The 23,878-nt window shown below is 40.2% G+C and overlaps 2 protein-coding genes across 3 annotated transcripts; both read right to left on the reverse strand.

The window, feature by feature from the left end:
- Positions 1-1,920: 1,920 nt before the first annotated feature.
- Positions 1,921-12,015, reverse strand: LOC144706614 (BNR/Asp-box repeat family protein). 2 transcript variants are annotated; one of them, XR_013582284.1, is made up of 9 exons: positions 11,647-12,015; positions 11,488-11,574; positions 10,742-10,869; positions 10,545-10,641; positions 4,611-4,688; positions 3,503-3,728; positions 2,341-2,564; positions 2,200-2,270; positions 1,922-2,131 (listed from the first exon to the last, which is right to left on the reverse strand). XR_013582284.1 is itself a non-coding variant. In XM_078579606.1 (8 exons), exons 1-8 carry the CDS (start codon positions 11,971-11,973, stop codon positions 2,250-2,252), a joined length of 1,188 nt encoding a protein of 395 aa, XP_078435732.1. In that variant the 5' UTR covers positions 11,974-12,015; the 3' UTR covers positions 1,921-2,249. The 2 variants fall into 2 exon arrangements, 1 of the variants encoding a protein (XP_078435732.1); XM_078579606.1 differs by having other exon boundaries at positions 1,921-2,270.
- Positions 12,016-17,605: 5,590 nt separating this feature from the next.
- LOC144707046 (uncharacterized) lies at positions 17,606-19,498 on the reverse strand. The gene is made up of 3 exons (XM_078580167.1): positions 19,293-19,498; positions 19,113-19,214; positions 17,606-17,826 (listed from the first exon to the last, which is right to left on the reverse strand). Exons 1-2 carry the CDS (start codon positions 19,440-19,442, stop codon positions 19,113-19,115), a joined length of 252 nt encoding a protein of 83 aa, XP_078436293.1. The 5' UTR covers positions 19,443-19,498; the 3' UTR covers positions 17,606-17,826.
- Positions 19,499-23,878: the final 4,380 nt, after the last annotated feature.

The raw sequence follows: 23,878 nt of genomic DNA on the forward strand, positions 1-23,878 counted from the left end.
AACATCCAGTACCTGTGAGTACTGATAGCCAGATTTGATCAAGGTGGATATATATATTAAGTTGTGTCCAAAAGAAAGAACAATTAAATTCTGATTGAAATAAAAATGATAACCAGTCTTTAACTTTAAGATGAAGACACCAAAAGCATAGACCTTAGTTGCTTTACCATCACCTTGGTCGATGAATCACTCATCATTTTTGGTGGGCAATGGTTTAGGCAGCCCTCCATTGATCCAGTTGAGAAGTAACACCTGAATATATCCATCATGTGTATCTTGGTACTGAACTAAGGTTAAGTTATGAACAAACAAGAGATAAATGTGTAGATTTATTCTTGCAATAAGCAAGATAATCAGCACATTATTTCTACAAATGCCTACCACACTTGCAAATAAGCTTGTGTTCCTTATATTACTTTATTTTACGTTGACCATCGGTAGCTTGCTTTCCCTTAATCTTTCCTTTATCTTTGAGCTTTCCTTCGAAGGTAATTGTGGGTTGGGCACTGTCTAATTGTTCAAACTTCAGTATCACCTCTTGTTGCACACAATGATAAATGATATCATTAAGAGATGAAGGGTCCCTTTTAGAATTATCCCTCACTTTGAACTGATTGAATTGTGTAGGGAGAGAGTCGAGAGCTATGTAGACAATGGATTCTTCAGGCAATTCCAAATGTAGAGCCTTCAACTTTGAATGAATATGGGACATTTCAATGTACTCTCTTATCTCAGCTCTATCACTGTTGTAGTACCTCTTTTCAAGTTCTTCACGAAAACTAATGGCTTCAGTTGGCGATTCAGCCACTGTATCCCTCTAGGATTCAAGAATCTTGCACTTTAGTGATAAAAAATAACTGATTGAGTTATTTCTGTGACATTTACATATTTTATGCTTTAAAATAATTCAAAATTTGTGTTATCAAGCTTTAAATGTATAAATTTATTTCCAGGCGATATTTTTATTTTTGGGGATTTAATTTTAAGGATTTTTATCACATCATATTCTAAAAGAAATTAATTTTATGATTAAAAATATTATTTTTATGAATTTTTTGACCTTAAATTCATGAAGTTATGAATTTTCTTAGTTGAAATATATATTTTTATTTTATAATAATTTATTAAGGTATTTGTGCCTTAAAAATGTGACCCAGCGCATGTGGCCATGTTGCCATTTGATATACGTCTATCTCTTGACCCAGTCGATGGTCACCCCAGTAAATTGTCCACCAATACAGGTCAACAATCAAACCATAACTCGATCCACCTAAAGACACTAAAGATGGTTGATCCACAATCAGGTCCTCATTTCCACCTAGTAATAAGTCTCTTTATTTATTTAAGTACTATGTGTGCGTGCACTTTTGTCATCAGACTAGATAGGAAAAATTGAGCGATCAACAAATCCTATCCGAGACCCACCAGTCGTTGAATCTAGGGAATAATATCCACCACGGTGCTTGTAGACAGTCCTCCCATCCTCGAACAAGGAGATGGACTTTTCCATTAGTAATATACCCAGATTCAAATACTCATAGGAGTCTTTGTGAACGATAACTTGTTTTGGTCTACCATAGGTTGTCTTTAGTCACCAACTTTCATGCATCACTGTTGGATTCAAGTTGATTGATAAATCCTTAATGTTGAAATTTTTATTTGATATTGCGTTATAGGCCAAAATATCTCGTAATCATCACATGGGAAATTATAAGAAAATCAATTGATGCAGAGTATATCCTAGTCATGTCATATTGACTTGACATAAAAGTCAATTTCATGTGTATTAGAAAATATTAGGTCAGTCCTTAAGTAATTTGATCTAGAGAGACCAGCTGCTCAGATGGTGTTTAAAGGATTTAATGACATTGGGGTGTTGGATTTAAAAATGGAAGAGATTCTCACATCTGTTGTGCAACTCACCGACTCCTTCTAGTATTGCTCCAACGTTAAGTCAATCTCAATGTCACTTGTCAGAAACAACATCAAAGATTTTTCATCGGCTGAAAACTTATAGGTAGGCAGTGGGCCTCTTTCAAATGTACAAATTAATTACCCTTTCCATCCATTACGCCATTTTAGCTCAAAAACAACATATAATCACATATAGTAACATTGAAGGAGAAGAGCACTGCAAAAAAAAAACATAATTTAGAGACTAAATGATTAACTGTGCATGGAGTCGCAGAAATAACCCACAACGAGACGACTCTTCATCAATCTCAACCGATGGTGGGTTGTGATTGAGCTCATGGCTGAAGAACTACGTGCTGCAGAAGTAAAGTTAGAGAGACAAACACCGATAAATAATTGATAAATAAAATTCTCCCTTGTTCTCACCTTGATCTGGGTCCTGTTATAGGTGTAGGTTACATGAACGCATCCGTCCATGCTTTGGATAGCAGCAGGATAAGAGAACTCCATGGATGGCGCTTCCTCTAAGGTGGCCACTTCTTCCCATGAGTCGCCGTCGTCATCTGAAATGCCCAACTTCAGCACTCCCCTAGAAATACTGTTGTAGGCGAGAACAAGAAGCCCGTTCCTTAGTTTCACACCATCGATCCCTGTTAAGATGACAGTCGTGAAGAGAATAAATTCTTCTTGAAATCTAGTTCCGAGTTATTTCAATTTAAAAACATAGAGACTGGAGTCAATAAAAAATCATCTTTGTTCTAATGTCCTAGATTATTTAAAAGAAAATAAGAAAATACCCAATCTAGAAGTAACCCAGATCAAGAAAAGGAAGCTTCTTTGATCGGACGGCCTAGGATATCACAAATAAATAATGAAATACACATACCTTGATTCTGAATCAATGACATATCTGGACATAACCCAGATCTAGCAAAAGAGGCCTATTTGATCTAAGGGTCTAGAATATCACAAACAAATAAGGAAATAAACAAAACTTATTTCCGAATAAATGAAATATCTAGATGTAATACACAACTAGCAAAGGAAGTCTTTTTTATATAAGGACTTAGAATATCAGAAATAAAATAAAGAAATACGAGAACTGATGAATCAATGAAATATCTAGACATAACCCAGATCTATCAATGGAAGCTTCTTTGATCTAATGGCCTGGAATATCACAAAAAAATAATAAAAATACCATAACTTAATTCTGGATCAATGAGATATCTAGACGTAACCGAGATCTAGTAAAGAAACCTATGTGATTAAAGGGCTCACAATAACACAACCAATTAAGAAAAAATAGTCACTAATGAATACTATACATATCATCTCACTGTAACATAATTATTTTGGGAAACTACAATGAATAATAATCATCTTCCCTATATGGGCCTCTCCTCTCTCCTCTCTCTTTCTCTCAACCTCCTTATTCTTCTACTTCTTCTAATTCCTTAGAAAGACAAATCTGTTGCGTCCTTGTTCTCTTTTCAGAACAAAGCCTAAGCAAACACCTGTCTTTTTATGTTGCGAGATAGAATTGCAAATAGAGATAAAGAAAAAAATGTATAAGTGAAAAGCGAACCAGAGTTAGGGTTTGGAAGACCCGTGGGCTGGGCGTAGGTCCAAGTGATGCCCCCATCGAAAGAGTCAGCAATGCAAACTCGCCCGATGCTTTCAAAAGAGCGTAGAAGCATGCGTAGAGTTCCCCTCTCTGTGACAAAGGGCACGGGCTGTATAACTCCAAGAGTTTGGTTCTGCATGTAAATGGGCCCGTGTTTCCGCCACGTCTGACCTCCATCTTCAGTCACCTGCAAGAGATGGTTGTAACAAGACAGCCACGCTATCCATGCAAAATTTCTTCATTGTCATATTCTGCAGTAAGCCTGTAAGGCTTGTAGACGGATGATAATCAGCCATCGTCATTGCCTGTAGTAAGCATGTAAGGCTTGTGGATGGAGGATAATCAGTCATCATCATCGCCTGTAGTAATCATGTAAGGCTTTTTGATGGATGATGATCAGTCATCGTATGCAATAAGCATGTAAGGGTTGTTGAAGGATGATAATTAGTCATCATCATCGGCTTTAGTAAGCATGCAAAGGTTGTTGAAGGACGATAATCAGTCATCGTCATCGGCTGCAGTAATCCTATACGGCTTGTTGGCATATGATAATCAATCATCATTATGGTCTATTGTAAGCCATCAAGGCTTATTATCCTTAATCGTCATCGTCTGTATTAAGCCTCTAAGTATTGTTGGCATATAATAATCCATACTCATCATCATCATCATATCTGCAGTAAGCCTTTAAGCTGGATGGATAGAGTCCACCTGTTTCATCCCTTACCATCATATGTCATTTGTCCTGGCCTCAGAAAAAAAAGGAAGAAAAGCCTTTTTGCCTCTTGTTCTGTTTTATCCTGACCATCATTGGATGCTAGAGATTTCCTCTATGTCAGGAAAACATAACTAAACTGCAAACTCTGTGACAGATGACTGACCAAAATGATGTTATTCTGTCATACATAGTCCATCCACCACTTAAGTTATGTTGATGATGATGATTTGTCAAAGAAAGGATGATGATGATAGATGAAGTCCAACTGTCATCCTGGCGAGGACAAAAGCCAAATGATGAGTCTGTTGTCATCATCGTCATCTGAGATGACAAGTACTATCTGATGCTGACCTCCATCCAGGCGCCCCAAGAGTTCCAGCTTTCCACAGATGACCCACAGAGAAGGCGTCCATCCTCCAGCAAGATTGGCTGTGAGAAGTTAAGAAAAATTAACAGTGAAAGATCTAAAAATTTCAAAGAATAGAACTCAAGTAATATAGTTTTCTATTGGGGACTATGTAAACAAAAAATATACATATATAATTAATAGGAAAACTAAGATACAAATATGTATATTTTACAATAGATATTTCATAATGTTATAAATATATTTCTTAATATATGGATATTTAACTTGTCAGTGATCAATCCATCCTATTTAGAAATGGAGAACACCTAAACTTGGGAGAAATAGATAGATCACACAATGTATTTGTAAACAAGAAAAGAACAATTCTTGATAGCAAATGAAAGAGATTACAGGGTTTTATAGGAAGCCCTAATGGGCTGACTAGAGAGGGCCCTTAATGGGCTAACAAGAGAGAGAAAATAAAGACATGTAATACTCAGATCAACACTCCCCCTCAAGCTGGAGCGTGGATGTTATCCACACCCAGCTTGGAACAGAGCTCCTCAAACTTAGGGGCATGAAGCCCTTTGGTGAAGATATCTGCAAGCTGTTCAGCGGACGGAACATAAGGCGTGCAAAAATCTCCCGATTCAAGCTTCTCTTTGATGAAATGGCGATCGATCTCGATGTGCTTTGTACGGTCATGCTGAACGGGGTCATGAGCAATGCTGATCGCCGATTTGTTGTCGCAGAACAACTGGACAGGAGAGGGAAATGGACACCGTAGCTCACGAAGAAGCTGGGTAATCCAAAGTGCTTCACACAGACCATGCGCAAGGGCACGGAACTCCGCTTCAGCACTCGATCGAGAGACCACTTTCTGCTTCTTGCTCCTCCAAGTAATCAGATTGCCGCCCAAGAAGGTGCAATACCCAGATGTGGACCGACGATCAACCACAGAGCTGGCATAATCTGCATCGGTGTAGACTTGAGGACGCAAGCCAGTATGGCGACGAAACAATAATCCACGGCCAATGGTGCCCTTCAGGAAACAGAGGAGACGATGAGCAGCATGAAAATGGCTCATGCGAGGAGTATGCATGAACTGACTCAGAACACCCACTGAATATGCAATGTCCGGGCGAGTGTGGGTGAGATAAAGCAGTTTTCCCACAAGTCTTCTATATGGGCCACGCTCAGCAAGCTCCTCATCCGCATCGGCACCAAGTCGATGGTTCGCATCAATCGGTGTCGAAGCAGGCTTGGCGTCCTCCTTTCCAAGCTCACAGAGAAGGTCCACCGTATACTTTCTCTGACAAATAAAGATCCCGCTGGAAGAATAGGCCACCTCTATGCCAAGAAAGTACCTCAACGGGCCAAGATGGCGAATAGCAAATTCCGACGAGAGATACATAGCCAGCTCAGTAATGGTCGTCGTATCATCACCCGTAATAATGAGGTCATCCACGTACACAAGAAGAATAGCGACTCCCCCTGACGTGGAATGGCGGTAGAAAAGGGTGTGATTACCATTACACTGACGGTATCCATGACGCTGCATGGCCGTCGTGAAACGACCAAACCAGGCACGAGGAGATTGCTTCAAGCCATATAATGCTTTCTTCAGGCGACAGACAACAGACTGCGGAGACGATGGCACTAAGGAAGTGTAGCCAGGAGGTAATGCCATGTAGATCTCCTCAGTCAACTCTCCATGCAGAAAATCATTCTTCACATCATATTATTGCAAAATCCAGCCCCGATCCGCAGCAAGGGCCAATAAGATCCGCACAATATTCAGCTTGGCGACGGGAGCAAAGGTCTCCTGATAATCAATGCCATGTTTCTGAGTGAACCCTTGTGCCACAACCCGGGCTTTGTGGCGCTCAATAGAACCGTCAGAATTATGCTTCACAGCATACACCCAACGGCTACCCACGAGATGCTTCCCGGCCGGTAGAGGAACCAGATCCCACGTTTCATTGTGAGCAAGAGCCTGAAGTTCTTCCGCCATGGCCTGACGCCAATGCGGAAATGAAAGGGCAATGTCCACCGTCTTGGGAAGGGAAGTGGCATCAAGGGAGGTGAGAAGGGCATGATAAGAGGGTGAGAGGCGATGAGAGGAGATAGATTCCGCCAACGGATAGAGGGGAGAGGAACGGGAAGAGGGCAGCACGGCTAATGAGGAGGTGGCAGGAGGGGTAGAGGTTGAGGGAGACGGGGCAGCAGGAGACGAAGAAGGAAGCCGAGGCTTGCGACGAGCAAGGGTAATACCGTAGCATTTTTCAGGCGGGCAGCGACGGATAGGGAGCGGAGGAATCGAAGAAGGTGCAGCAGAAGGGTCGAGCGCAGGAGCAGATACTAGAGGAGGCTCCACAGGAGGGACTGAGACGGCGGCCGGAGGCGGGTCGGGAGGCACAATTGCTGGAGGAGCAACAGGCGGAGACACGTCGGGCGGGGCCGGTGAAGAGGGATGAGGGACGAGGATGAGGAATTCGAGTGGATCGGAGGGAGATGGGGACGATGAGGGTTCACGAGAGGAGGAGGAATAGTAGGGAAGAAATTCATCAAACGTGGCATCTTTGGTGATGACGAACCAACGAGAGGGTGGATGATAGCATAAATAGCCTTTTTGGGTGGAAGAATAGCCAACAAACACACACTTGATAGCACGGGGATCCAGTTTATCACGACCAAGTTGGTGGTTGGGCGCATAGCATACACATCCAAATACACGAGGAGTAAGATGAGTTTGGAGAGAGAGAGTTGGAAAGGAATGCTGAAGACGGTCAATGGGAGTGGAGTAGTCAAGCACTCGAGATGGAAGGTGATTAAGAAGATGGATGGCGGTGGAGACGGCTTCCCCCCAAAAATACTTGGGCACATGCATATGGAAGAGAAGGCTCCGAGTCATTTCAAAGATGTGACGGAATTTTCTTTCGGCAACGCCATCTTGCTGTGGTGTATAGGGACAAGAAGTTTCATGGATAATGCCTTTGTCTTGGAAGAAGGTGCTTAACGTGGTGTTAACGTAGTCTTTAGCATTGTCGGAGCGGAAGCGACGAATGGATATAGAGAATTGAGTTTGGATAAGGGAGTAAAATTGAGGAATGACACAAGATATCTCCGATTTGTTCTTCAAGAAATATGCCCACGTGAATCGAGTAGCGTCGTCAATAAAGATGCATAACCACCGAGAACCGGAAGTACTATGAATAGGGGAAGGCCCCCACACATCGGTGTGAATAAGGGAGAATGGGGTCGAAGAATGAGAAGACGAGATAGGATACGTGGTACGATGATGTTTGACAATTCGACAAGCAGTACAAACAAAACGGTCCACAGAATGGCCTTGAAAGAGTTTAGGAAAGAGACGATAAAGAGTAGCAAAAGAAGGATGGCCGAGACGTCGATGAAGAAGCCACAAACGCTCGTGGGAAGCTGAAAGGGAAACTGCCGCAGCAGCAAAAGCAAGAGAACTCGAACAAGGACGAACAAGATAGAGCCCCTCATGCTCCTCAGCAATGGAAATCGTCCTCCCCGACACCTTATCACGATAAAAACATGAATTAGGAGAGAAGGTAAGGTCTTGTTTCAAGGCTAGATAGGGAGAGAAGATGATGAGTAAGGCGAGGAACATGAAGAACTTTAGATAGATGCATAGAAGAGGAAAGGGCCACGCGACCAATACCCGCCATAGTGAGAAGATCGCCGGAGGCTGTTTTAACTTTGGAGGAGCCAAAAACGGGTGCATAAGTTTGAAAGGCTCGAGGATTTGGGGTCATGTGGGCGGTGGCACCGGAATCAAGAAGCCAAGTGGAAGAGGAAAAAGAATGGCCAGGAGGGGATGTAGGTGTGGGAAGACTGGTGGACATACCTGCGTGGGCCAAGGAGCATGAGCCCACGACTGGAGGATCAAGCAAGCGGCGTAGACGCTCCATCTCTTCCGGAGTGAAGCTAGCGGGCGAGGCACTAGTCGGGAGAAGACCGTACAGCATAGGCACTTGACCCGGGGGGGGCACGGACGAGGTGGCTGCAGCAAGGTTGCTCGGTTGTGCGCGTTTCCGTTGAAGCTTGTAGCACGTCTCCTTAGAGTGACCTCGCTTCTTGCAGTAATTGCAAAACAGCGAAGGATCACCCTTTGGAGAATCCTCCGTCCGAGCCGTCGGACCACGTGGCAAAGAGCCGGGTGGTGGAGTCGACGATGGGCGTGCAGACGAAGAGGAATGAGCTACAAGTGCCGAAGCTGAGTTCTGGGCCTGCTGTGGAGCGCATCCTTGAAGGTAGGACCAGTCTCCCGATGAATAAGCTGAGCCCGTACAACTTCATATTCCGGGTTCAGTCCCATAAGAAACTGGAAAACCCGAAGTTGAAGAGTATATTGGCGGTCCACCGAATGGGGTCGGCGGCATGTAGTAGTCAATTTCATTCCACAACGAAATGAGCTCCGATTGTACTCCATGATAGACCGGTCCCCTTGACGCAGGTTAGCGGCCCGATGTACCAATTACATGCAGTCGCAATGTTGTGCTTCTTGGAGTGGCTCTCAAGTGCTGCTTCCCAGATCGCCCGAGCCGACTCTAGAGACATGAATTCACCTTTAACACTAGGTGAAATACTGTCCAAGAGCCAACGATGAACTACCCTCAACGCCCAGCCAGTCATAATACTTGGGATCGGTCCGAAGGTCCGTCTTCTAGAAGATGGCATGAGACGCCTTTAAAGTTATCTGGACGATCTGGCGCCATTGCAGGAGATTGAATCCAATAAACATACCATCCGGAGGCATCCGAGGCAAAGAGGATGGTCCAGAGGAGGACGACCAATTCCGGGCTCGAGAGGCACCGCAGATGCATGTGGCGTAGATACCGGCGCCGAGTCTGGCGTGACAAGAGGTCTGGGCTTCAACCGGGTTCGTCATGATGAAAGCAGAGTAGACCACAGTCAGAAGGCGCCGGAATGCCGAGAAGCCGGGACTGCAGGCGCCGAGACGTCGGGCGCCGGGACGGTGGGAGCCGGGACGGTGGGGGCCGAGACGGCGGGTGCCGGGACATCGGGCGCCGGGACGGCGGGCGCCGGGACAACGGCCGCCTGGACGGCGAGCGCCGGGATGTCGGTCGCCGCCGGGCGGCGCGAGCCGGGCGGCGAGCCGGAGCCGGGAGGGCGCGAGCCGGGGCGGCGTGAGCCGGGAGGGCGCGAGCCGAGGCGGCGCGGGCCGGGACGGCGGGCGCCGGAGCGGAAGACGCTGGGACGGCGGACGTCAGAACGGCGAGCGCCTGGGAGGCCCGGAGCGAGACGGCGAGAGACCGGAGCGCGAGATCAGGCGGTCGTGAGAACCGCCGAAGATCGGAGCGCAAGGTCGAGCCCAGGAAACCCAGATTAGGGTTAGGGTTAGGGCTCTGATACCATGTAAACAAGAAAAGAACAATTCTTGATAGCAAATGAAAGAGATTACAGGGTTTTATAGGAAGCCCTAGTGGGCTGACTAGAGAGGGCCCTTAATGGGCTAACAAGAGAGAGAAAATAAAGACATGTAATACTCAGATCAACAGTATTGTTACCACTTCGCATGTAAAAGTTCAGAACGAAATGAATATCATCAATGAACCCAGAAAACTTTTTAAAATAATAACATTATTATTAGTTAGAAGTGTACAAATATCGGCAATAAAAATACATATATAACTAATAGAAAAAATACTAAAAAAAAAATCTAATTTGAGATAAATATTTTTCATACTGCAATATATGGTTTGTTTGCAATAAATACTTTTTGTAATATCTGGAATTCCAAACTTAACTCGCCCGTTATCTCATGGAATACCCTTTAAAACTAGAGAAAAAAAGATAGATTATCACACGATGCATTACAATCATCAAGGAACTCACAAAAGTTTTTCAATAATAATAGCAAGTGTGAGGAGGGAGACCCTCGCCTTGTTCTTGGAGGGCCCCAGAATTCCAGGGGGAAGTTGCTCCCGGCTAGACCAGCTATACCCACCGTCCCTGGACCGCTTCATGCACCCACTCCACCTAAATCCAAGCTAAATATATTTAAAATTACGGCTAACGTAGGACCTCCGGAATGATTTTTCCAAAGTTTTTCCTTGAATTATTTGGTTATCATACTCACTTTTGGACTTCCTGGCCAATCTTATAGAACAGGAGCAGCTCCTTGGAGGGGAGCAAGAACAGTACAGGGTTCCACAGCGGCACGCCGCGCTGCTCATCCGCCATTACCGGAGGCTTCCAAGCTCCGTCCTGTAAAACCGATAACTCAGTCTTTTAAGCGAAACCCGGTTGAGAATGGCGTAAGAGGGAGATAGAGATAGAGATAGAGATAAAGATATATAGAGATAGAGATAGACAAAGAGATAGAGATAGAGATAGAGATAGAGATAGACAAAGAGATAGAGATAGAGATAGAGATAGAGATAGAGATAGAGACGTCAAGTTCATCGTGGCTTATTCTCTATCTCTATCTCTATCTCTATCTCGATTTCTATCTCTATCTCTATCTCTATCTCTATCTCTATCTCTATCTCTATCTCTATCTCTATCTCTATCTCTATCTCTATCTCTATCTCTATCTCTATTTCTATCTCTCTCTCTATCTCTATCTCTATCTCTATCTCTATCTCTATCTCTATCTCTATCTCTATCTCTATCTCTATCTCTATCTCTATCTCTATCTCTATCTCTATCTCTATCTCTATCTCTATCTCTATCTCTATCTCTATCTCTATCTCTATCTCTATCTCTATCTCTATCTCTATTTCTATCTCTATCTCTATCTCTATCTCTATCTCTATCTCTATCTCTATCTCTATCTCTATCTCTATCTCTATCTCTATCTCTATCTCTATTTCTATCTCCCACGGCGTATCTCTGCAGCCAGATCTTGACGTCGCCGGCGCCCTCGCTGCTGCCTCCAAAATAAGCCACGATGAACTCCCCTTCCTCCACCTAAGAACAAGTAATGGCGTAAGAGGGAGTGATGACGAAGGGCGATGACTGTGTGGAGAAGCTGAGACGTGCTTCGACAATGGTGGACGCATGGCAGCTGTTGAACGGGACTGATCCCGGGAGAAAGGTGTACTCCTCTTTCACCACCTTCCACTTCCCACTCTCGCTGTTCAATCTCTTCTCCTCTTCCTTGAGAAGCTTCTTTTCGGTATTCTTGGAGCTCAGCCTCATCTTGGGCTTGTATTCTTGTATTGGACGTGGAAGAGATAAACTGTAAACTTTGCTACTGGCGAAGAAGAGTATCAGAAGTGTTGAGATTCCGAGGAATGTTCTCCGCGGTGAGAAGGTGAAGGTGTAATGGGTGTTGTTGCTGAGGGCTGTCGGAGTTATTTGGTCCATGGATAGGGGCGGTGAGAAGGAATTCTGTGCCTACGCGTGGGCGACGTTGGTGTTATTTCAGCGACTGTTCGATTTTGTCAACTAAGGGGGCATGTCTGACACCTTGGAACTCGGCCTTGTCCCCGTGATAGATGGCGTCAGAACTCAGAATCCATGAGGATGATGGATGACGAGCAATGGATCTCTCTCTCTCTCTCTCTCTCTCTGTCTCTCTCTCTCTGTCTCTCTGTCTCTTCTCTCTCTCTCTCCCTCTCTGTCTCTTCTCTCTCTCTCCCTCCCGCTCTCTCTTTCTCTTCTCTGTCCCTTCCTCTCTCTCTCCCTCAATATCTCTCTTTCTCTTCTCCGTCCCTTCCTCTCTCTCTCCCTCAATATCTCTCTTTCTCTTCTCCGTCCCTTCCTCTCTCTCTCCCTCAATATCTCTCTTTCTCTTCTCCGTCCCTTCCTCTCTCTCTCCCTCCCTCTCTCTCTTTCTCTTCTCCGTCCCTTCCTCTCTCTCTCCCTCCCTCTCTCTCTTTCTCTTCTCCGTCCCTTCCTCTCTCTCTCCCTCCCTCGCTCTCTTTCTCTTTTCTGTCCCTTCCTCTCTCTCTTCTCTCTCCCTCCCTCCCGCTCTCTCTTTCTCTCCTATGTCCCTTCCTCTCTCTCTCCCTCCCCCCCTCTCTCTCTATATATATCTATCTATCGGTCGGTCTATCTCTTCATCTATCTGTCCATCCATCTATCTATCTATATATCTATATCCATCTTGATATGTATATGTATCTAACGACACACCTATCTCTCTCTTTATCTCTATCTAGCTCCCTCTGCCTCTGTCCCTCTATCTCTATCTATCTCCATCTCTCTCTCTCCCTCTCCCTCTATATCTATATATCTCCATCTCTCTCTCTCTCCATCTCCCTCTATATCTATCTATCTCTATCTCTCTCTCTCTCTCTCCCCCCCCCTCTCCCTCTATATCTAGCAATCTCCATATCCCTCTGTCTCCATTAATCTCAATCTTTTTCCTACTGCATATCTCTCTCAATTTATTATTTCTTTCTATAAAGTTCTTGTATATTTGATTTGGAACTACGTAAACACATTATATATTCCATGGGTAGTGTCAACAAATGTAGATGATTGTTGAGTCATCTAGTTTTTGCAGGGCTTCAGAAAATGAAGATTCAGGAATCACCTTCCTTTACTCTGCAGATGAAAGACACTTGATCTCTTCTGATATGAATGCCCCAAAAGAATGAAGAAAGGGGCTTGATTAACAGCAGGAAGCAATAAGTTCCTTCCCATGCAAGAAAGAAATATAAAGGGTTTGTTCATTCATAGGGTACACAAGGAATCCCTGCTGGAATATATATATATAGACACACATAAATACAATGTTGGCTAAGTTTGAAGTCAAGTGAAAAACATTTAACTTTTACGGATTATGAATATACTCTAATGTATATCAACAAATCTTTACTTCTAGGCATGTTCAGATCTGCACTCAATCCCCCTCCCTCATGGCGTTCTTCTTCTCGACAACCCCCCTCAAGCGAAGTGTGGATTCCCTCCATCCTGATATTGTGAATATGCTTTTAAAACTGAAGCCTTACCAGTTCCTTTGATGAAATGTCGATCAATGTCAACATGTTTTGTTCTTTCATGTTGAACCGGATTATAGACCGTACTTATCACTGATTTATTGTGGCTTTAGATAGTGTCATGAATTTGATATCAAGTACTTAAGAAAGGTATGAAATTCCTATACCAAGAAAATATTTCAAAAGGCCTCACTATCATCACCAGTCAAAATTATGTCATCTACATAAACTAATATGATGGTAAATTTGATCTCCCTATAGTGTTTATAAAATTTTCTACGATCATGGTTTCCCTGTTTATAGTTCAATGGTATTGAATGGTATTGAAACATATCATAGAACATTAAACCTCTTTATGAAAAATGATTTCTCAAGAAATGATAAACCATAATTTTTGTTTGCATGTCGTTTTAAGGCTCTAAGTTTTATAATAGTGTATAAATAATTTCATTTCTGAGGCAATGGTAAGTGAATTTAGAGTCCCTAGGGAAAAGTTATTGAGATATAAAGTTTTATTTAAAATTATTTATATTTAGTTTTATATTTTTGGGTATTTTTAGATATTATATAATACTTAGATTCAATTGAACAGAAGTAAAGGAATGAAAACTGATTTAAATAAATAATAAAATTATAAATTTATATGAATAATATTTTTTTAATTTTTACAAAATCTACATATTTTAAGGAAAATTTTATTTAAATTACCTAGAATATCCTTGATTATGTGGCGGTGGTGTTCGACCAATCAGCAGAGTTCGGCAGCAGTGTATGGTGGAAGTAAAATGCTGTAACTTTTGATAAATGAGGAAGTTTTGGATATTTTTATGACATTCAAAACATGTGATTATAGGCTATACATTGGAAAGTTCTTTGATAAAAAATTGAAAAAGTAAAAATGAAAAAAGAGCAAAGATCACACAAACCTCATTAGTAGTTCCCCCTAGGATTGATTTCTGCATTTTCTCCAAGAATATTAATCAAATTGTACTCTGTCCCACACCCTTATACAATAAGAATTTATTTAAAAAATATGATCCAGTAGGATGACTACATTGCGTTGGGAGAAGAAATACAAGATGAGATTAGTAGAAGTGCCTTACCTCTCCTAACTCTTAGATTTATTTCAAATTTGAAGGGTGGGTTATTTCCACAATGCCTTTATTGTACCAATGGCTTAGATTATCTCCTCTGGTCCAGGTCGTCTCTTTAGCTTCTCTCTTTTGATCTACAAATCACCATTTAATATTTTAATTTAATTATAAATCTGAGAGTATTAAAAAAAAGTCAACTTGACTTAAAGTATTTAAGTGGGTTCCTCTCAGAAATCAATAGAAGTAGCGAATACTACATGTGAAAAACTAAAAATAATTGATCAAAATAAGTATGAAATCATGTTTTGGTGACTTAATGTGAAGGTATCAAGAAATAAGAGCATATCTTGAGTGGATATGAATGGAAAGATGACAAACAAGAACTTTTTCATCTTGTAGTCCTCACTGAATCACCACGAAGCATGGACAATAATGACACCATCATCTGATGGTATCTATAAGGGACATGGACATTCCCAATTCAAGGATGGTGAGAGACATTTTGAAGACAACGTACAGAGGAATGAAAATGATTTGGGACAAAAGGTAGCTGATTTGTAGAGGTCTCACTTATTGTGGATGCATTGAAAGTTGAAAACAGCATTGACCTTCTATGTATCATGATGCATTATTGACACCCAACATAGGGTAAGCAAGATAATTTACAGGGGACATCATGGCACTCTGCATATGCGATTCTTTCTGTCTCTATGGACAAGTTCAACACACTCACGGGGAAGTGCACATCTACTTCAAATGGATTATGAGGCGTCACTAACACTGAATGGAATTTGTTTCCACAGAATGATGAAATTCTGCTTCCTTTTTTAAAAAAATTATATATTTTACCAAAAAAAACTCTTATTGTATACCAGGTCAATGCCACTATTGGGGTATTGAATGAATAATTGGACTCCATGGAATGGAATAAGATCATGACACACTCAGCATGCGCTAGAATGACCACAAGGTTATCTATGTACAGGATGATGCTCTTCTCCTATTAAGTCTTATGATGTCAACTGTGCTGGACCTTTCCAGTGATATGATTTTCATTGATTCTGTTTGCCAACTAGTGGTATTGCATGATCTTCAATCTCTACTACATGGGCCAAGTGCCCCAAAAAAAGCACATCATTCATGAGAAAGGAACCTCTCATCCATCAGCTACATTGATGACTGCATCATATCATAGGGACTTCCTAATATTCCTTGCTCAAAAGTTGAAGTCAAGTTAACCAAAGACAATCAGTAATCCTCCACATCAAGAGTTGGACACTTATTTGTGTACTCTATGTTGCAAAGATGAATATGTTTTGGAGAATACAATGTTTACAAGTTATCAATGCTTGCCAATGATTTCTTATGCGTCTGCCCCAATAGCAGACCTTCTGAGTGATTCTTCTTGACCCATAACCTACACAAGATCATGGCTATAATCTCATATTATTATGATATTGAAGTGTGGTTTGTGCACAAACAAATCTAAGGCAAAGGGAAAGAAAATCTGGATAAAGAAGGGATGATAAAAGAACAGAATGTTGACCATATTTATCAGAATGACATTTTGCATAAGTTCTCTCTATTTATTCTCCATCACCCTAGAATATTTTATGGTTTTCCTCATTTTTCTTTTTTAAGAAATGTGTTTGAACCTATATTAAAAATTAATATTTTTATTATTCTTTGCACATTTTATTGAAACTATATCCTTATTAAAACAAATTCTAACAATACACAAAGATATTACCCTATGAGTTTATGAGATGCATTGTCTTCTCTTCTCCACTATATTTAGGGGATCTTGACTCCGTTCCTAATTCCTCATCATCTCTCCAATGCAGTTTGTATCATGAATTTAGCTCATCTGAACTCCAACGACTGTACATTTGAAGGTCATAATACTCACAGTGACAGGCAAATGTCATCATACATTTCAATACTCTACACAAATCTATCGCTTTCTTAAAATTTAGGGGATTCTTATTAGTCTGATTGGATTAATTTTAGGAATGATAAAATACCAATAGTGACTTATGTATCAATATTGGTGGAAAACAAGTTTTATGGAAAAGTAACCAGAAATTATAGCAGTTTGCTCCAGTGACACTTTTCATCAGGGTAAGTGCACATGCACTATTCAAATTTGTATACATTAAATGATTTGGTTTTGTTTTAACAAAAATGAAATAACTGTTCACATGACATCAACTCATATCTTTCAGGAATGATGAGAAGTCATTTTTTGTTAGAGAAAATTAAGAAAACCAGGAATTTCAATTCATGGTTTGATATTTCAATTTAGAAAACCAGGAAATCGATACATGCTTCTAATTATCAGATACTCCCTAGATACCTTATCAATCAAGTTTGGACCTTACAATTTGCATGTCCTACCTCAAAGTGATTCATAGACACAGCTCCATTACTTAAACAACTACAAAACTTGGTTTTGAATCTACAGTGTCCGACTCTCACAGAATAATCGGTAAGTTAAACAGCAATCAACTGTTTCAGCCCTTAAAAGTGTGGTTTTATCTGTAAGTACATCCCTTGTATGCTACAAATAATTCTATGAGAAAATCCAAGGTGAACAACATGGTACTAAACATGATTGCCTCTTTCGAGCAACAATAAAAGAGGGAGATGTTATTATGGAGAATGTGTAACAATAGTTAAATGAACGTCCAAGTGGATGAAAGGGTTAAGCACACAATGGGGCATCTGTTCTTTAGAATATTCGACCCAATCAGCCATCGAACATTGTATTGCACTGGCAACTTAGTCATTTTCATTTTCAAGTTAAATGGATTCTTATAGGCTTAATTGCATCAGTTGACATTTGTGCTTGCCCAGTTATATAAACTGAAGTTGAATCTGAATTAAGTTTGCTCTCTATCATTCCAACATGATAAAAAAATAGCAAAGCCTATTTTAATTTAGTCCAAAGATACGCCCTGAGAACCAAATAACGACGAACTTCTCATTGTCAAAACAATTTATTTATCTGTGGAATAACCGAATAAGGAAATTAAAATGACATCTAATTTTACATCATCCGCACCTGATAGATGTGGAAAGCAAGATATTTAGAGTATACTGTTCAACTCCACCGGCAAGCAGGTTTGGACAGGCAGAAAACTCCGACATCTGAGCAAGTCTTGAATATTATCCGTTTCCTGAGGAAAATCCATGAAATTAGAACACGAAAATGCCAAACCAAATTCTTTGGACTTTAACCTACTGAATAGAATAAAATAATTTTCTTATATTTCATGGAAACGGGAAAGATATCAGGAACCAGAAATTGGTGGGTTTCTGGAGGAGAAGAGATATACTATTAAACTTTGAAGACGATAGCAACAATGATGACTTAAAGCATTCAGAACGCAGACAAAGTCCGCTTCAATTCCAGTCATAACCAGTCGGATTCTGTTGAAATTTATATCCGTGTCAAGCTACTCATCTAATCACATCATCTGTCGGATATTTTTCCGGCTTCAGTATTTTACATCTTTTTCTTTCGATTCTTGCAAGAACACTAGCGGAAGCAAAAAAACTAACAGCTTCTGTAACGAAAGACCACCAGTTTCTGAAATGGCATGAAAACACTACTCTCTGACAGTTTAGAAAAACTTGAACAAAAACGTATGTACAGGCAAAGTATCAGCTAAGAATCCTTAGAAAAAGACTGCGTACCGGTTTATAGAAAGAAAAAAAAAGAGCCTCAACGAAGTAAACAAGCTAAGTAAAGGAGAAATATATTTCACTTCTTTCAATACGAATGAAGATGAAATAAACTAGAAATTGCTCTACAGTGTAGGGGTTTTCCTCCAGATAAATGGTCAAAAGGATGAGCCTGATTGTCTGCAGACAGATATTTAAAGTTCGAGAGGTTTGTCACAGAAGAAGCAAGAAAGCTTCCCAAAAAAAATCATGGAAAAGCAATCGCGAGAAGGTAAATGTTATGTTTCCAAGGTAAATATGACTTGGTTACGCAGCAACAGACGTTGTGCCTAAAAAATTAGAGTTTTCAGCGGTATGAATTTTTTCCTTAAATATTCCCAATAAAGTTATTTGGACCACAAAATCAATTTTCTGTAATCTATTCATATATCAGGATCTCGACCCTTCTTCCAATCATGCCCTAAATCTAGAAATGCTGAAAAAACTTATTAAGGAACCTTGTTTTCTCCGTTTACCAATCATTAATTCCAAAAGAAAAACAGAACGTCGGAAGTTATTGATCCAAACAGATGGGGAATTAATCACTCGATAATCCGGGGAACCATGCAGGCCAAAACATTTTTTCATTTCAGATGGTTTTCACTGGACTTATATTGCGTCAAACGAAATTTCTACAAGAAAAGATATTTCTTTGCGAATTACACATTATCCAAATTAATCCAAGTAGGAGATACAAGAACTAATGATTAAAATTGGGTTGAAAAAGCGAATCCCATACCTACTGCGAGACCGTCGTCTGAAGAGAGAGGGAGCTTTCAACTTCCCCGGCACTGCTTGCCGCAGCACTCCTCTCCGCAACGACCTTGGACATCCCGAACATCTGAAGAATCCAAATCCCCGGGCATCATCAAAATCACTAATTGAGACTTCTAGACCTAAAAATTTTCCGAAAAAATACCTTCCGGATGGTCTTCTGGAAGCAGGTCTTGTGCTCCTCCATGGAAGCGTGAATGAACTCGTCGATGTGATCTTTTACATCCTCAATGAACGAGGACTCTTCGGATTTCTTCTTCCTGCATGACGGCGCTGCTGCCGCTCCATCACCCATCTCGATTCTCCTGAAGAAATCTACAGCACAAGGAGAGAAACTTGCACGACAAGCATCAACACGTAACCTTTATATTTATAGGCCTTCATATATAACATAGATTAATATAATATATACATAGATTACTATATACGTAGATTGCAATATGTACATAGACAATCTATATATAGGTTGTATAGGACTTTATATACAACATAAATTGATTTACATATAACACAGATTGCTATATACATAGACAAAATATATACAAGTCGTATAGGCCTTTACATATAACATAGATTGCTTCATATATGACATAGATTTCTTTATATATAACATTGATTTCTTTATACATAGACAATTTATAAATAGGTCATGTGGATATGTTTTATTTATATTTTAGATTGTTAAATCTGAGCAAGGGTTAGACAAAAATCTAAAAAAGAAATCAGTAATGCTGAACTAGGATTCCATGCCCACAAAAAGTAAGGATGGATAGGATGAATTAAGGTTGTTGGATGGATGATGTATTGTCTGTCTTCGTGCAGATCAGTGAACAGATGCCTCGACGGAAACTTTTTGAGCGTTAGTCATCAGACATCAGTCCTAGATGATGGACGACGGATGACTGATGACGGAAATGACAGATGTGGGGGGGGGGGTGGACGATGATGGTAGAGTTCTTCGTCCTCACTATAATTTGGATTAATAAGTTTTAAAAGTATGGATCCTATATTGTATTTGATAGATTGAACACTAACATGTATGTACTCTACAATTAATAGAATCACAACGACGACAGTCACAAGGACAACGTCGGGCATCAATGAAATGAAAGTAGATGAAAAAACATATCTACATGAGAATCTTCAATGAGAATGACTCCTACAAATGTCATTGAAAATGATTACTATCATTAACAAGGATGTCGACTGTAATTGACAGGGATGGAAACCATTGCAGTGGACTGGGATCACTGTCATCAACTGGTTGAAGAGGACAAAGATAATTATAATCATTGAAAACAACTACAGTTTTCAATAACAAGGATGAAAACTTATGTGGACAATGTTTTTTTTGTTAATGAAGACAATAATGATTGTTAGCACAATGACAACATCAATGGAAGCATCATCAACAAGGAAAATAATTGCCTTTGACGAGAATGTTTTTGGAGGCATTTTTGACAAGGAAAACAACTATCAAAGAGGAAAACAACTATTGACCATGTGGATGAGGATGTACACTGTTTTTGACAATAACTCTGATTGTATTCATCAATGAGGATAACAATTATTGTTGACGAGGAAGACATGTCGTCGATAAAAAGATGTATTGACCACCATTATTTTATATATCATGGTAGACAACATGTAAAAAAGCATTCTGGATGAGGATGATGACTATCATTGATGAGGATTTTTTTTCCAAATATGACACTGAAGAAAGAAGCATCAATGGGGACGATGGTTGTAGTTGATGAGAATGAAAATTATGATCATCGATGATGATGACTATCATCACTAAAGGTGATGACTGGCTTTGATGCGGATGTCAACTACCATTAGTGACAACTATGCCTGTCATAAACAATGGGATGACGGCTTTCATCAAAGTGACAGCAATTATCATCATTGATGATGACAATGACAATGATGTTGACATGTGCTAATTTTGATAGGGACATTGGTGCATGCCAATGTCAATGTCACATGTTGATGTCTTTCAGAAGTCACAGTTCTGAACCATACGTCCATTTAAAAAAAAATTGTCCGCTACTCAACAGACCTACATGTAACACGGTCGTGGAGCTCTACAAAGAAGAGATATCCTAAGAGCTCTACAAAGAAGAGATATCAAGCTGTTTAGGACCAACTTATTTTTTTCTGTTGTTATTATTATTGGTATTATTTTTATTATTGTTATTATTGTTGTTATTGTTATTATTCTATCTCTCCCTCTATCCCTCTCGCTTCCTCTCTTATTCTCATCCCCTCTATCTCACTTTCGCATTTTCTTCTTCTTCTCTCTCTCTCTCTCTTGCTCTCTCTCTCTCCATCCCTATCTCTACCTTTTGATCTATAAATCACAAACCTATCTATAAATATATACATATACATATCTCGTTCTCTCTCAACAAAAAGTTCTTGGGCCTTTTCCTTCTGAAGGTTTCTGTCACGCGGCAAACTAATGGTTAAATGTGTAGTTTTGTAGTGCAAAAACCTTCATCTTTTTCTCAAAGTCAAGCAGCATTCACCAGCACAGTGAACTTCTTTTGAGAAAATAAGAAGTAGTGGAGTCGGCCTCTAAAAGAGGAGACAATGTACTATTTTCTAAGATAATGTAGAAAGGCATTTGCACCCAGTTATGTGCTAGAATGGCCTTGATTCTGGCCCCTGTATTTACATCAGATTCTAAAGGAAGTCACCATGCCAAGTCACACCTATCAATCAGTGGTTGGAGTTTTAACTCCCCCGCTCCTCTCCCACATGGACTTTGCACCCACAACTGATCTCATGTATCGTGCACCTGTAGGTCTTTTGCACGAGATGAATTTTCATGCCCCTTTGGCACAAGCATGTGGTCTCCCCACACCATGTCGACACCACCCTTAGCAGGTGGTTAGCACAAGATCAATATCAACTCTATATAAGTCACCATCTAGGGTCAACATGGGCATTGTCGTCTAACGTTATGCACATGTTGCACTCATCATTGCCACAAACCCGCTACTAGTTTTGAAGTGAGACGGAACATTAGTGTAGGATGTCAATATGATAACACCTAAATGGCACCTCAGTATTGTGTGAAACACGACAAAGGCATGGCCCATTTGGCACCTTGAGCACCCACCCCCCCACCATGCCCTAGCTGCACCACTGAGATAGGTTTGGGTGCACAACTGCCTCAACAAAAGCTCATGTAGATTGGGGGTATCATAGTATCCGTTATTAGTAGTTATCATGTTCAGCAGATATGGCATAGTGTTCTATTGTTTGTACATGCTAAAATAAAAGTCGATTGGGAGAATTAATCAGGAAATTACTAGAGAATGATCTTAGTGCTCATCTCAACGTGGAGTTAAAACTCCACATATTAGCAAACAGTCAATCTATTTTATCATCTTTAGCGTTTGGACATGTGCTGAAGATGACTTGGGCATGCAACCTTTGAAAAGGCATTTTGAATCTCATATTTAAGAGCTCTATAATGTTCAGTAAAAAGCTCCATCAAATGAAGCATCATGGCCCGGGGATGCATATCTTGATGTTGCCTTGCCAACTTGTTGCACAAAGAAACTTACATGCAGCACTAGATCATGGTAGTATTATATTTCCACTTCTAATAGTCCATATCATGCAAGCTTACAAGGCCATCACTCTACAGGATGTAAGCAATGTGATTATACTTAATAAAAAATTATTTAAATTCATGAGCTGGCTAGTGAAATTTGGACCAATCAAATGGTTGTCATCCATTACGCTTCATATTGGATTACTCAAAAACATCTTCTCCTACATCAGGCATTTCTAATGAGTTAATAATTCAATGCAGTTGTTTGTTTAATGAAAAAAGATCCTCCCACTACAACTAATCTCATATAACCATCGCTTTTATGGAGAGGGAGAATGTGATAATCTCCTCGTGGGGATCAGAATATGAACACAGATGTCCTGGCATGGAATTTTCTCCACCAATCATAATATATCTTATTGAGAACACATACGATGATAGTTACAACTTGTTGTGGTAGCCAATCATACTTTGGTATCCCAAAACTCATGTGGCTTTGAGTTTGCTTCATCAACCATATGTTTGGCCTGGGAAGTACATTCTTTACTTGGTGGGAATAGATTTGTATGCAATCTTGGACTTTTCATCTAAACTATTCAACTCCACTACCCTCAACCTTGTGTCTTTCAGTAGCTCTTAGTTCCTCCCCAAATAAGTTGGCATCGAGTTTTCTCTAGCTAGCCAACTAAAAGAAATTTCGATTCGAAGACTACAACGGAGAAGGAACACACGCGAGTTACACCTAAGATTTTTAAGGATTTTGTTATGATCTTTGTTAATGTGATGAGGATTGTGTACTCTCACATAGTAACATGTTTTATTCAAGACATATAAATAAGTATTTAAATGATTTATGTGTAGTGTGAAAAGATATAAGTGAGGGTTGGAAATATTACATAGTTATCCTCATGATCTAATATTATTGGTCAACTAAAACTTAGGGGTAAGGATGTTAGGTCCATATATTTATCCTAAATTTAACATTTCATTCATTATACCACATAATCATATCACAAATTGAGAATAAAATTAAAAATATAATATGATGTAAATTTTAAAAATATTAAAATTCTGAAAAATAAAGATGAAAATATTTCTTTAAAAAGTAAATAATCACTTTAACACTTAAAAATCATTGCTAAAATTTTAATAAAAATAAATTA

Source organism: Wolffia australiana, chromosome 8 (assembly GCF_029677425.1).
Source record: "Wolffia australiana isolate 7733 chromosome 8, ASM2967742v1".
Classification (NCBI taxonomy): Eukaryota; Viridiplantae; Streptophyta; class Magnoliopsida; order Alismatales; family Araceae; genus Wolffia; species Wolffia australiana.

Bases quoted from the DNA above. Each gene is read 5' to 3' on its own strand.
- LOC144707046 (XM_078580167.1), bottom strand. From the start codon at position 19,442: ATGGGTGATGGAGCGGCAGCAGCGCCGTCATGCAGGAAGAAGAAATCC. The intron at 19,215-19,292 runs GTATTTTTTCGG...TGGATTCTTCAG, and splicing joins TCCAGAAGACCATCCGGAAG to ATGTTCGGGATGTCCAAGGT.
- LOC144706614 (XM_078579606.1), bottom strand. From the start codon at position 11,973: ATGGACCAAATAACTCCGACAGCCCTCAGCAACAACACCCATTACACC. The intron at 10,642-10,741 runs GTGAGTATGATA...GCTTGGATTTAG, and splicing joins ATTGGCCAGGAAGTCCAAAA to GTGGAGTGGGTGCATGAAGC. The intron at 3,729-4,610 runs GTCAGCATCAGA...CATCTCTTGCAG, and splicing joins CTTGGGGCGCCTGGATGGAG to GTGACTGAAGATGGAGGTCA.